Source organism: Phalaenopsis equestris, unplaced genomic scaffold (genome assembly GCF_001263595.1).
Source record: "Phalaenopsis equestris unplaced genomic scaffold, ASM126359v1 Scaffold000268, whole genome shotgun sequence".
Lineage (NCBI taxonomy): Eukaryota > Viridiplantae > Streptophyta > Magnoliopsida > Asparagales > Orchidaceae > Phalaenopsis > Phalaenopsis equestris.
This window is the reverse complement of record NW_018164710.1, coordinates 251,438-266,213: the sequence shown is the minus strand read 5'-3', so window position 1 is coordinate 266,213 and position 14,776 is coordinate 251,438. Positions and strand designations below refer to the sequence as shown.

The 14,776-nt window shown below is 33.0% G+C and overlaps 1 protein-coding gene across 1 annotated transcript in view; it reads left to right on the top strand.

Moving 5' to 3' along the window:
* The window catches only part of LOC110024702 (ABC transporter B family member 21-like), a 62,091-nt gene that overhangs the window by 38,847 nt on the left and 8,468 nt on the right, over window positions 1–14,776 (top strand). Inside the window, 1 exon segment of the mRNA XM_020724814.1 lies at window positions 12,929–13,204. Within this exon segment, the coding sequence (XP_020580473.1) occupies window positions 12,929–13,204 (276 nt within the window).

Genomic DNA, 14,776 nt, shown 5'->3' with positions numbered 1-14,776 from the left:
AATTTGAACTAATTCACTTTATCCATTCACTATAATTTCTTGACAAGGAGAAAAATGTTTTCTTATATATTGAATATCACAATCGTACCTTCATTATTATATTTAGTTATTTCATAGATAAAATTACATATTTATTTCAATTTTCTATTAGTGACAGGTAAGCAAATTGAACTTCTTTGTTGTGATTAAAGTATTATTTTTTTTTCCAAAATCTTAGTTCATAGTTTTAAACTATTCCCTATGGGATCGATATCTAGGACTCCATTAGAGCCCTATATTACTTGAGCGATACATATACTTGCGTTGATAAGTGTGACTTTAACATTATTGAGAATTATACATTTTAAGAATTATACATTTAATACATTTGTATCTTTATCGAATTAAACGCATATATATAAAGTCGTCGGTCACATATAGATCACACTGTTATTAAATTCTGATGTTGAAGAAGGATGCAAAACCAAGGTTAATCAGATGGGTCCTTATGATTCAAGAATGTGGAGTAGTACATTGGTAAGGAACGGATAATCAGATTGTTGATCATCTATTTAGGCTTGAACCTGAAAATTCAAACTACATTAAAAATGAAATTAATGAATATTTTCCTGATGAAAATTTATATATTGTAACTGAAGGACGTGTTTCGTGGTATGCCAACATAGTTAAATGCATAGTTAGTCACATTTTATCCTATGGTTTGACATACCCACAACAAATGAAATTTAAGTATGACGCAAGATCTTACTTCTGGGATGAGCCATATCTATATAAACAATGTAAGGATCAAATTATTAGAAGATGTGTACCTATGGAAGAAACTTAACAAATTATTAAAAAATATCATGAATTTAATTTTGAGGGACACTTTGGGATTGATAAAATTGCATATAAAATTTTACAATCTGGATTTTATTGGCCTACGATATTTAGAGATGTTAATACTTATGTAAAAACTTATGATCGATGTTAACAGGTAGGCAATATCTTTAGAAGAAATGAAATACCCCTCAATGTTACTTTAGAAGTTGAAATTTTTTATGTTTGGGGTTTAGATTTTATGGGACCATTTATACCATCTTTCAAAAAAATATACATATTAGTTGTTATGGACTATGTTTAAAGGTGGATAAAAGTTATAGTTTTACCTTGCTGTGATGCTCGAAGTGTTGCAAAATTTTTAAAGGGAAATTTTTTTAGTATATTTGGGATGCCAAGAGTAACAATTATCGATGGGAGAAGTCATTTCAGGAATAAGAAGATTGAAACATTAGTGAAAAATTATGGTAATAGACATAGAATTGCCACTGTTTATCTTCCTCAGACCAATGGTTTAGGAGATTTGTCCACCCCAAAAATTAAAAGAATTTTAGAGAAAACTATAAATCCTAATATGATGGATTGTTGTGATAGATTGGATCGAGCACTAAGGGCTTATAAGATGGCTTACAAAAATCCTATAGGAATGACCCCATATAAACTCATATTTGGGAAGGCTTGTCACTTACCAGAGAATTGGAGCAAAAAGCTTATTGTGATATCAAAGAATTTAATAATAACTTGAAAGATGCTAGTGAGAGATGATAATTGCAATTGAATGGGCTTGAGGAAATCAAAAAAGAATCTTATGAGAATGCAAAGATTTATAAGGAAAAGCTGAAAATATGGCATGATCAGAAGACTTTAGTAAAGAATCTAAGATAAGAAGTTTTACTATACAATTTAAGATCAAATTTATTTTTTGAGAAACTGAAGTCTAGGTGGTTAGGGCCATTCATTGTAATAAAAGTTTATCCTTGTGGTGTTGTAGATATCAAGGATCTGAAAATGAAAAAATTTTTAAAGTGAATGAACATAGGCTAAAACCTTACTTTGAGGGAAATAGATCTATATATAATGAAATCCTAATGTTGAGTTAATTTGAGTAAGATGTGGATAGGTCGGGCTAACGACGTTAAACAAATCGCTCTGTGGGAGTAAATCTATAGTTATCAAAATTAATTGAGTATAGTTGTTTTAGATTTTTTGTGTGTATTTAATTGATTGAGTTTGAGAGTTGCAAATGTGTTGTTACTACTTAATATAAATTAATTCATGACCTAGGGGAGATTAAGACGTGTATTGGGACCTTTGGAGGACCAGTTCTTTGTTGAACTCAATTTTGGCGAGGTCATTCCTTCCTCTTAGTGCTTAGGATCTAGCCATAGAGCTTTCATTTTAACAATCCTAGAAGACTAGAGATGGAGCCCACCTACATAGAAATTCAAACCACCTCCTAGCTCTCTTTGAAACCCTACATGGATGGTCATGAAACTCAAGCACAAGCACTTGGAAAGTTGAGACCAAGACCATTATGTCAGGATTCAAGGATGAGCCCCCATAAAACTGTTGAACTTAGGGCAACCCTGGGTGGCTAGAATTTATCTCGCACACACTCAAGCACATCACAATTCCATATTTGTCCTAAAACTCTGAAATTTACACTCATTGGACCATTTTTCCTTTGTTCTTTAAGAAACTCATATGGATGATCCCAAGTCTATGGCCTTTGGTTGAGATGGCTAGGACCAACATGTGAAGGTTCATAAAAGAGTTGTCAGAGTTGTCATTTGGCAAGAGAGTTGTCATTTGGCAAAACACTTGGTTCCAAAGTGGTTGTGTTGTCAAGACCCACGACCAAACACCCCTAAACCCTTAAACCACATAAAATACCCAATTTTGTCAAAATTTAACAAAATTACCAAAATGCCCTTGGAACCCGAAATTTCCAAAAGTGGCCCAAATCCTCAAATTCTCTCTAAAAGTCATGAAAAATCATTTCAAATTACCTAAATTGATCAAAACACCATAAATTCTCCAAAATAACCCTAAATTTGCAAATAATTACCAAAATACCCTTCATATCCCAAAAATTCCCAAAACCTCCCAAATAATTCCAAACCTCCCCTAAACCAATCCCAACCACCCAATGGGCCCAATTTGACCAAATTGACCCATTTTGACCAAAATCCCATTTTTGCCCATAAATTCCCCAAATTTTCCAAAATTACTCCAAAAATTCCTAAAATACCCAAATTTACTCTAAATGTCCCCAAAATCAATTTGAATCTCCCAATGTCTTCAATTATGTCCAAATCCACCAAAATTGCCTAAATTTCCCAAATTGCCTCTAAAGGCCCAAAACCCCAAATTTGCATCCAATTGATCAAATTGACCTCTAATTTTCATCCAATTCATTCCTAGCCTACTCAATTTCAAAGTTCAAACCCAAGCCCAATCTGATTAGCACGCGATTAATTTAAATTTAAATCATTCATGCATATTTTAAAAGCCCAAACTCATGCATTTTTAATAGCCCATGGCATTTATTTAAAAGGCCCAAATTGAGCCCACATGACTTAAAATCCCCTCCTCATCATCACATTCTAATTTAAATGTTCATCATGGGCATCATAACAATCATACCATGCATGCAAATGAGCTTTTATCCAAATTGGGCATGATGGTATCTTCTCCCCAAGAATTTCATAAAAATAAATTCCCTTTTGCATGAAAGTTTACCATGGCATCATACATGGAAAGACATGTCCCATGGAGCCTTCCATGGACATCACAATGTCAAAATTGCCAAAAATGGTAAAAGGAGGTGACAACTCCCCCTCCCTCCTTCACTTGGACTTTCCCTCTTCAATGCAACAATTAAAACTTTTCCTCATGACCAATCCAGCTTTTTGACCTCACCCAAACCTTCCTTAGGGTCAATCTAAGCACCCTAACCATTTTGGGATCAGACCTAACCACTTCACCAAGAGTTTAAACCTAACCTAGCTCTCTTAGCCTAAGCCTCATTTTCACCTTAGATCTTCACCTTGGACCTTACCTAAAATCAATATGAGTTGACCACTCAGTCCCCCTAACTTCCCTGAGCTCAGACGTAACCTGGATCTGGCTGGTCAGCCACCTCAGTCGCTGGAATATACACCATGCCCGAGGGGCTCAAATGGAAAAAAACTCAAAATTCAACTCACCTGAGTTGGCTCACTTCAATTGTCCATCACAACCTTTCTTCCCCCCACCTAAGCGATTGCTTTGCCACCATGGCATGCCCTATTGGCCACCAAAGCACTTTGTATAAATAGCAGACCTCCCAAGCCAAATCGATAAGAGTGCTCAAACCCTAACAAAACTCTGCCAAATTTTCACCAGACCTCTTTGGAACTCTGAGAAGTCAATCCCCACCACTTTCTTACCCCAATTCCCACTGGTTAACCTCAATTTCAAATTAAAAAAAAAGGCTTTCACGTCCATCCCTCCAAATAAATCAATTCCCCAAATTAACTCACTCTAAAGCTTCACTAAGCAAGAGGAGAACTTCCCCAATAAAAGCCCCATCATTTGAGCCCTTTCTATCAATTCAATAAATTAACTCACTCTTAAGCTTCACTAAGCAAGAGGAGAAGTTCCCCAATAAAAGCCCCATCATTTGAGCCCTTTCTCATAGAGCTAGACCAAGCCCGCGTCTCTTACTTAGACCTTATACCAGATGAAAGGGACACTTCGAGGAAAGTCCTTGGACTCCACTAAAGCTTTTGGAAGAACCCAATCAAGGCCTCGCCTTATGGGCAAAGGTATAAACCACCAACCTTAATTTTCGGCTCAATTTCACTAATTCTGAAGAAAAGTTTAATTTCATGAGCATGTAACCGTATATACATGTTCATTTTGACTAGATGATGGTGTAGGATCAAATCTTGCATGATTTAGTTGAGAATAGAGGGAGAAATTACATGTTCATTTTGACTAGATGATGGTGTAAGATCAAACCTTGCATGATTTAGTTGAGAATAGAGGGAGAAATTAGGTTTAGAAAATGAATTGTTTACGGGTTAGGTCATTTGGGACGATGACTAAGGGTCGTCTAATCGCGTGTGTATCGAACGGATGGAAGAAAACACGTTAGATGAATAGATGGACTGGTAAATAAGGGATGTGTGGCGACTGACTCAGAAGGCGGTGTCTAATAGCGCGGTGGCACGTAGAAAACTCGGAGCTGTTGAGGATTGCATGGCACCGAAGAGGATAAGTAGAAAAATAGGCTTCTTTTGATTTAATTAATTCATTAAACTTCAAAAATTCATAACTTGGTGTAGAAAAATCATAAAAAAATAAAAATGCCCCTGTGCTCAGTGAACAGAGAACAATCATGTGGAAAAAAATCAAATTATTTAACTTATATTTATTTTTAAATTAATTAAATACCCTAAACCTTCATTAAATGATAATTAATTAAATATGAATTACCATAAAATGAAAATTTAAGGGTTTTTTCTCTTTATGATTGGAAATATTTTCAGATTTTTCTATAGTCAAAGAGCACTTCTAGCATGGTGAACCCTCATTTCCAAAGTTAAGTCACCCTTTTTGCTTAAAATAATTATATAAATTAAAATAAAAATCTAAAAAAGTATAGGGTTTTCTTTGGTAGGTTCATTGTGGTCAGAGGGTGTAAGAAAAATAAAAGTTAAGTTTAAAAGTTTTTAAAATAAAATTTCTTAAATAAAAAAATTAAATAAATAAAATATTATTCAAAAAATTATAAAAATTGAGCGATGTTGAAGCTCATGATCACCTTAAGCCTCTGTAAAAATTTGGAACCACTAAAAATTTGGAACCATTTTATTTTGATGTAACCGCTACAGTGTGTTTTTCGAGGAAAATGAGAATTTGGCACAAAAATAATTATAAAAATTAAAATATAACTCAAAATATTTGAAAAGTGGTTTGGAGTGTACTTTGTGACTAGGGGCATTGAAGAAAATAAATCTGACATTAAAATAAATAGTCCATTTTTGGGCTATTTTTCAATTGATAATTAAAAATTCAAAAAAATCTCAAAAATACAAAAATACACCAAATATCCATAATTGTTCACTGACAACTTGGGATCAAATAAAATAATTTTCCTAATTTTCTTAGTAAAGATATGTTTTTTAAAATGCATAAAAATGTATTTTCCTAATTTTTCATTAAAATAATTATAAAAAATAAAATAAATATCAGAAAATTATAAAATAAATTTCTCTGAGTTCCTTGAGTTAGAGAGAGCAAACAAAAATACAAAATTGGTTTTTCAAAAAATATACATTTTTTATTTAATTAACCATCAAACTAAATAAATAATTATAAAAAGTATAATATAATGCAAAAATTCATGAAATTTAACCCAAGTGATTCTCCAACCTAGGTGAACCTCCAATAATTTTCCAAATGATAGAAACTTTACTTTGATTGATTAATGAATTAACTTTAGAAAATTCTATTTTTGGATTAATAATTATAAAAAATAAAATAAAAATCAGAAAAATATGATTTCCTCTATGGTACCTTAATTAGCCCTTGAGAAATAGGTAGCAAACTTTCAAGCCCATGTGAATTAATTTAAATGCTTTATGAAGATAGGAGCATTTGGGGAAAAATTATTTGGGGCAAAATTGTAAATTCCACCTTTTCACTCCAAATCAAAATTTTGGGTGAGCTATGAGTTTAAAGGGTAATACTTGGATCCTAAGTGACATTCTAAGGTGATTGAAACATGAGGGTAAGAGGTAGAAACCAATTAAGCTCCTTTTTAGAAAAGAAGGAACCTCTATTTTAGAAAGGAAGGGTATAAATACAATTATTCAAATTGTTGAACATTGGAAGATGAAATTGACTTGAATGACTTAAATGTTTTGGGGACATAAGTTAGGAAGTCAGTAATCTAGTAATCTAAAATCTGAAACCAATGGTTGAATCATGGGTCAATCTTTTAATTAAACCTTCTTAACAAGACTTTTCCTAAATTGCACAACCACCCCTAGTGTCGTTTGAGCTTTGTAGTGAGCTAAGTTCAATCTAAAAAAACTTGAGTGTTAGTTGGAAGATCGATACTGGGGTTTTTAAGGGTTAGTTTTCTACAGTTAATTGTAGGTTTTATTAAAGTCAATTATGTAAGAGTTTTAGCTTTTCCTTGTGAGATCGATACTAGAGTTTTTAAAAGAAAATCCTATATTACTTAAAACGATATGTATACTTGCGTAGCACCCCTAGTGTGTAAATCTTTTTTTATCATCTTTATATAATATTTAATTTTGCACACTAACCGCTACATATAAATTAGGTCATGCTTTTGGTTGTATCTTTGAAATTAAATAATTGTGTAACTGCAGGTTGGGTCAGTATGGTTGACTTAAGTCCCAGCAAGTATTAGTGCATCATTGCACAAAAATTTTTCTGTTAACCAAGATAAAATGTGTAAGGCTATGTGGCAAAATAGAGGCCCTAGAGAAATGCTTGGCTTGTGATATGTTAAAAGCCAGATAAAGGAAAACTTCTTATTGCCTCATGTAGAATGATTTCTACATCTGAAGGTAATGAGGTTCTTGCCACTTAAAATGAGGAAGTTGAGGTCAAGGATGCTCCACTTCAATTGAAGGATAATGTCTCTTTGAATATTGATGAGTTCATTAAGATCTACTTAGGTACAACTGACGATCCTTGTCCAACCTTAATAAGCAAATTCTTATCAGATTCTATTACTAATAAAAACATAGAAATCTTGAAAGAATTTTACAATTGCCTCATGTTGAGTTATGTTGAGATGCTCGATTTTGCTCCAGAAATAGTTGTGCTTAATTTAGCCATAAATGAGTAACACTCTTATAAAATATATCTTCAAGGAATACATCCTAATATAAATAAATGGTGATTAATGAAATCAAGAATCTCATTGAGACTAATTTTATTAGAAAATTTTTGTATCCAACATGGCTAGGAAAATTTCAAATCCATTTGAAAGAAAAATATACAAATACACATTTTCCTAGACTTTCAAGACCCAAATAAGGCTTGCCCAAAATATAGTTTTCCTCCACATACACTAGAGCTTATAATATGTGTTGCCTTTTCTCATGTAATGTTATCTTTTATGAATGGGTTGTCTAGTTATAATAAGATACCAATAGCTCTAAAAGAAGAATAGTATATGACAATTCATACCTCTATCAATATTTTTTCTATAAGCTTATGCATTTTGGTTTTAAGAATGTCATGACAACCTATCAACATGTTATAATTCACATATTTGATGACCTATTACATCACCTAGTCAAATGGTACATAGACGATGTGGTGGTTAAGAGTCATTCCGAAGAGGATCATCTTTTTGAGCTAAGAGTTATTTTTGAGTGTCTTAGGAAGTATGATCTGAAGATGAAGCTATTTAAGTACATAGTTGGTATAACTTTCAAGAAATTTTTTGGCTTTATTGTTTGCTATAGAGGTATTGAAAATGATCATAGTAAAGATAAAATCAATCATATATATGGAACCTCCTAAGAGTTTCAGGCAATTGTGTTCCCTTTAGAAAAATTTGTGGGTATTTTTTGGTGATTAAAGGTTATTTTGCTAATTTTGAAAAAAATTTTGGGTAGGGTGAACATACAAGCCATGAAGCTACCCTAAAGCCATAGAATCCATAGGAGAACTCATTTTATACCCTCCATATGTTGGTCCTAGCCATCTTAGCAAAAGGCCAATGACGTGAGACCTCCTATATGAGTTTCCAAAAGGAGCTAGGAGGTAGGTTCAAGTGGAAGTGATTTAGGGCTTAGAGTGTGTGGGTTTGTGGTTGGTTTAAGTGTATGTGTGCAAGAGACAAAAATCAAGCCACCCAAGGTCATCCTAAGGCTCCATTGATCCTATAAGAGTTCTCTTTGATCTTGCTCATGTTGGTTCCAACCTTCTAAGTGCTAGATGTTAGAACTATACACAAGAAAGATTAAGGAAGGGTTTAGAATTTCTAAGGAACATAAGTTCCATCACTAAGCTTCTAAGATAGTCCACAGGTATGTGTTATGGCTAGATCTTAGGCTTCTAGAGAGGAGAAACCCATACCTCGCCAAAAATGAGGTCAAAAGCTTGCATATCTTTTCTTCATTTGAGAACTTTTGGTGTTTTTGAAATTTATGAAGAAGTAGGGACTTCCGTTGGTGAATTTGAATAATTCCATAACCAACAAGTACACATCTACATTATTGCTTTGCCTCATTTCCTTGCATTGTAATTATTTGACCTTTCCTATGGCCTCCAAAACTAAGGGTGGAAAATCCAAATTTTCTTCTGATAAGAAGAAGTTTGTTAGCTCTGAAGCTCATAAGCGATACAATGACCTCTTAGTGTCAAAAAAGTTGATATCAGAGAGTGGAATTTTTAATCTAGGGGGAGAGGTTGAAAGAACAAATAAAACTAAGAAATGGGAAAATTTTTGTTATAGCCCCTCTGTCATTGTGATACCAGTGATAAGAGAATTTTAGGCTAATCTACCTAAAGCTTTGGACTAATTTGTATTTGTGAGAGAAACTTATATAGATATTTCTTCTTCCTACACCAATGTATTCTTGTCTTTGACTGATCTCTCTTATTATTTCAATGCTGATTCTTTTTTTACTAATGCTTATCTTGATGAAGCTATGAAATTCTTAACTTACTGTAGAGGTGAGTGCAAAGTTAGGGGGGATTTAAGATCTAATCCTTCTCACCACACCCTAGAATAGCACCAAATTGCGAACTTAAGATAGCTAAAATAGATGAAAACATATGTCCACACATACACCTAAATAATCAATTCTAGAAGCCTTAGGTTAGTTTATTAAGTTCCCAATAAATAGACTTAAGGACTAAGACCTATAAAACAAATTGACCCAACCCCTTAGACTATAAGAGTATCCTAGAATGAAGTATCCCATGTTATGAATGAAGATACTTAAAATCACTTTATAGCGGAAAGGACTACCTTAAGTTATTATTATGACTATAAGGTAGAACTCATGTTATTCTACTAGTTAATAGTTTAAGGATATTAATCTACCTGGGATGATGGAATACCATGGACATCTTAACTGGCTGTGTTACTCCATGATTTAGGTTAGTCCACATATAGTCTCTAGTTTAGAGAGGTTTAGGTTAGGGCTTCAACTCGATCTAGAAATATATTACCCTTTCCTACCCATAGATTAGAATGTTTCCAAACTCAATCTAATCAAACTTAACTCTATCCAATCAAACTTAACTCAATATTTTTCAAAATCAAACTCAACCTAACTCTAACTTAGCCCAATCCTTTCAAACTTGGCTCTACCCAATCCAAATCCATTCAAATCAAACCAGATCAAATTGAATTCAACTTCAATTTTTTTTCTCAAACTTAACTCTTGATTCAAGCTTTGTACCATTAATCTGACTATCAACTGTTGGTCCAATCGTTAAGGGTGCAAACATTTTAAGAACTCAAGTGAAGTCAACCATTTTCTATGTCTACCCCTTTTATGTATGTCTTCAACTCTATCATCTCACAAGCATTCATTGATGAATAAGAAATATATAAGGCATAACTTTAACCGAGACTATTCTTAAGGATAATTCTTTAGATGTAATTAATTATGAGAGTGCCTTTTCATAAGAATACTATGCCCCATAATAAAATAAACTTTATATTACGCTTAGAAGGTAAGGGAAAGATCCTGGTTTCATAGATTCAAAAATCACAAAGAATTATCTCATCTGAATGGTTAGATTCATTTTAAGGTAAAATTTCTATTCTCCATAATAGTATATTATTCTTTGAATATCTTATTTGATAATTTAGATGGAAATCTTTTGAGGCCAATTGTGGCCCTAACAATAAAAAACCACACCAATGGCCAAATATTTTCAATTTTAAAGTAGTTTCAAAGACGATTAGGGGGTACATAGCAAGTTTCTATGGTTATTTTATAGAGACTCTGCTGACTAAAATAAGGGGCTCTAAGGTGTATACTGTGTGACTTTGAATTATTTTGGAGAGTGTTCATAGTGAAGAGAATGAGTGTGAGAGCATTAAAGAGAACACCCAAGTGAGAAAAAGGGAAGATGAGAAGAAATAGTTCACAGAGAAAAATTTCATCCTACATTGTATCTTCTCTTTTACTCCTTTTACTTTTTCTTGCAAATTTTAAATAAATGTATCTTGTAATTATGTTTTATCTAGTAGAAGCATGAACTATGTTTATAAAACTTTTGGTTTATGACAAATCCTTACATTGAGAATTTTGAAAGATAAATGTGTCAAATGTTAAATTATTGTTTTGATTTTTCTCCAAACTTTTGCCCGTATATAAAATTCAAATCAAGTATGCTCTATTAATTACTATGGAGTCATAAAAGAACAAGTAGGAAGAAATTGATAATTTTCTTTTGTGAATGGACATCCTCTAATCATATATTTGCAATATAAAAGAAACATTTTAATGCAATGGTCAAGATTGTTAGTATAAAGAGACTATAAACTAACTTTATTATTGATTGAAAATTAAAAGTTAAAAACTTCAATATAAGAATTTCAGTAAACCGGTTAAGATGAATCACAAATCCAGATTGTTATCTCATTTTCATGTATTATTTGCTGTTATGGTATATGGTCATATATGCCTATAGTTTCATCTGGTCATTTCATTTTACTTGTATAAAATCGCTTATCAAGCTTTCGCAAATTCATGTGTCATTTCATTTTACTTGTATAAAATCGCTTATCAATCTCGTCTAATCATTAAAGTTTCATCTGGTCATCTCGTACAATCATTATAAGCTTCATCTTGAAGAACAATTATATAATTAAAATATCAGCAAAGATATTCTTAAAGTATACATTTCATACATCATTTTATTCAGACATTAATTATTAAAAATAAGCAAAAATATTTATAAAAATTGAAGTGCCGGTTTAAATTCTAAGATCTTTTAAAGATTTTAAAATATAAAAGGCTGAATTTTTAAAACGGTAATTTTATCAATCTAAATTAGATAAATCAGCACTCAAAAAAAATTTTAAAATTATTTATGGTCACCTAAACTATTGGGATTTAGGGTCTGTTTAGGGTAGCTGCAGCTTATTGAATAATCTGCTGATAAACTGATTAAAAATAATCTGTCGATAAGCTTGGCACAGTGGCTATTACAAACTTTTATTTTTTTGGAAAATATTGGCCACAGTCAGAAAGCTGTCATCGCACCTAGTTGTCATCGCACCTAAATAGGTGCGGTGTGAAAGTATTGTTTTCAGCGTTTTGAAAACGCATAAGTTGTCGCATTGTTTTCAGCGTTTTGAAAACGCATAAGTTGTCAAAACGCAATTTACCTAAACCAGACTAGGTGCGTTTTCAAATTATCACCACATCTAATAAGTTGCCCCGAACGGACCGTCAGCCTCCACATATTTGAGGGTAATCATTAAACCATGGGCCGACTTGCAAAGATAAATATTTTTAAAAAGAATTTTTAAATCAACGCAAATTGCCTAGGGAGTAAGTTTTTTGCATTTACCATACAAGTCTTGCGTATTTACAGATCCAACACACAAAGAGCATCGTAATCGAACAAGAATTGACTGAGCAATATGTGTTTATTTAGTTGTTACAAGTCCATCTCTTTTAACAATATTTATATGTGTAAGTGGGACCATGGTTTCTAGCCCCAAGTATGTGGGAATTCAGTATACATTTATAAATTTTTCTTTTTGAGTACCAATTTATTTAATTTAATATAATAAAATAACAGTTTTAAAATATTTTAAACAAGGAACCTCTTTAATGCAATGAAAGGGCAACAATAGAAAAAATAATAAAGAATCGACGTTCATGAGTGTTAGATCTCTTTACAAAATATATATATTTTAACTTAGTAATTAACGAACTCAATCAAAGCACGGCCCACCACATTGTTTTTCGGCTTTTTTTTAAATGCTTCATTGTATGTTCTGTCGTTCACATAAACCAAAGAACCGCAAAAGGTCCAGATACCTCTTAGAAAATATATCGGAATTAGGAGTAGTAGCATGTATTTATTTGGCCCATAGAGCAGCTATGGGGAGGCAAGGAGCGGAGAAGTGATCTTGAAAGTTTACGATATGGAGGAAGTTGGTGAGATGAATCAAAAGGACAAGCACAGTGTGCCATTTTACAGGTTGTTCTCATTTGCTGATACTACAGACATCTTTCTAATGATTCTGGGGACTGTTGGAGCGCTGGGAAATGGAGCTGCTTTTCCTATCATGACAATTCTATTCGGAAAGATAATACAGGCGTTTGCAGGAGCTGAACAAAATAATGCCGTTACTCCAATGGTTTCAAAGGTACTTTTTCTTGATTTCTTTTTTTGAAAGTTTCTTTTTTTTTTTTTTTTTTTTTTTTTTTTTTTTTCTTTCTTTCTTTAGGGTATGCAAACAATATCTCGGATGAGAATTTTAGTTTTTATTATCATTGGTATCAGAACACCTTATGAGCCTGAAGATATATATATACGGGAATTATTTTGTGTTATATATAACAAAATACTACATCACGGGAGCCATGTTTTGAATCTTATATAGAATAAAGTGCTACACAGTGGGAGTCACATTTAGAATCTATCGGGGCTACCATTAGAATCTTACACCATGTGGATAATTATGGGTTTGTAATTTTAACAAGGATGCTGATTACTTAAGTGGAATAATTATTTTGAAGCACATGAGTATGATGAAGCTGAACACTTAACAACAAGGCCTTTTTTGATATAACGGTTAGAGTTTCATTAGAAACATCAAAATTATCGGTGATCATGTAGCAACACTTATAGGATGGGTGACTTTGTGGGCTGAAGCGCACAATATCTTGGTCGAAGAGTATAGGCTATAGCTAGATCAATTAATTTTTTTGTAATAACTCATTGTTTAAGAAATTTCACATGATGTTTAATTCTTGCTAACAACATTAAGTTGGTGGAAAAAGATAAAAACTATAAAAATAATAGTTTACCCAAGAACTATACTTTTAATTAAATCATCACTCATTGAATAAATCATGTTTCTTAGACTTCTTCAAAGTTGGTGATTATCAGAAAATAGTAGGCCGCCAAAAGAATTTATTAAAATTAGAACAGATTGAGCTAATTAATTGAGCATTTTAATGAACAAATCACTATTATTATGTCGGAATACATTAATGATTGGGAAATAAAGTTATTTTGAGATATATAGAGCTAGAAATAGACGAGTTATTGTGAGATATGTACTTCCTGACATAGAAATGAAAACGCAAATAACACAATCAAACACAGATCGTTTACGTGGTTCGATCCAACTGGATCTACGTCCACGGGAGGGAATCAATCAAATATTTCACTAAGGCAAAAAAAATGGAGAATACATAACTTATACATAGAGATGAGCCCTCATCTTCCTTCTATGGCCTCCCTCTCAAGCGACACTTTGATACAAGACCTCAAAATGCTCTCCTCCTCTCTAGCTCTCTAGTTATTCTCTCCTACTTCGTGGTAGCTTAAGATCTCTTCCATTGCACTTCTAAGCCTCACACTCTCTCTATTTATAGAAGCAAAAGAGTGGTAGGTGGGAGCTAGGTGAGCGGTAGGTAAGAGGTGGTAGGTGAGCGGTACCACATTACAAAAGTGCCCTTTTACCTTAGTTCAATAATTGGGGGTTAAAATAACAATTCTCCACCCTGAACCTCAATTGAGAAGCTTTGAAGTAAAGATTCCGTCCACCTGGCCCCTGAGGGGCCCTCAACCCTTGCTTGAGTTTGCTAAGTCCAAATAGTACATGGACTTAGCAATCACTGTTCTTCCGATAAGAGAGTACAGCCCCGCCCCTTTTTCCTCTTGTATGACGACACGAGGGCATTTGGTTACTCTGATGATTTGGTTACTC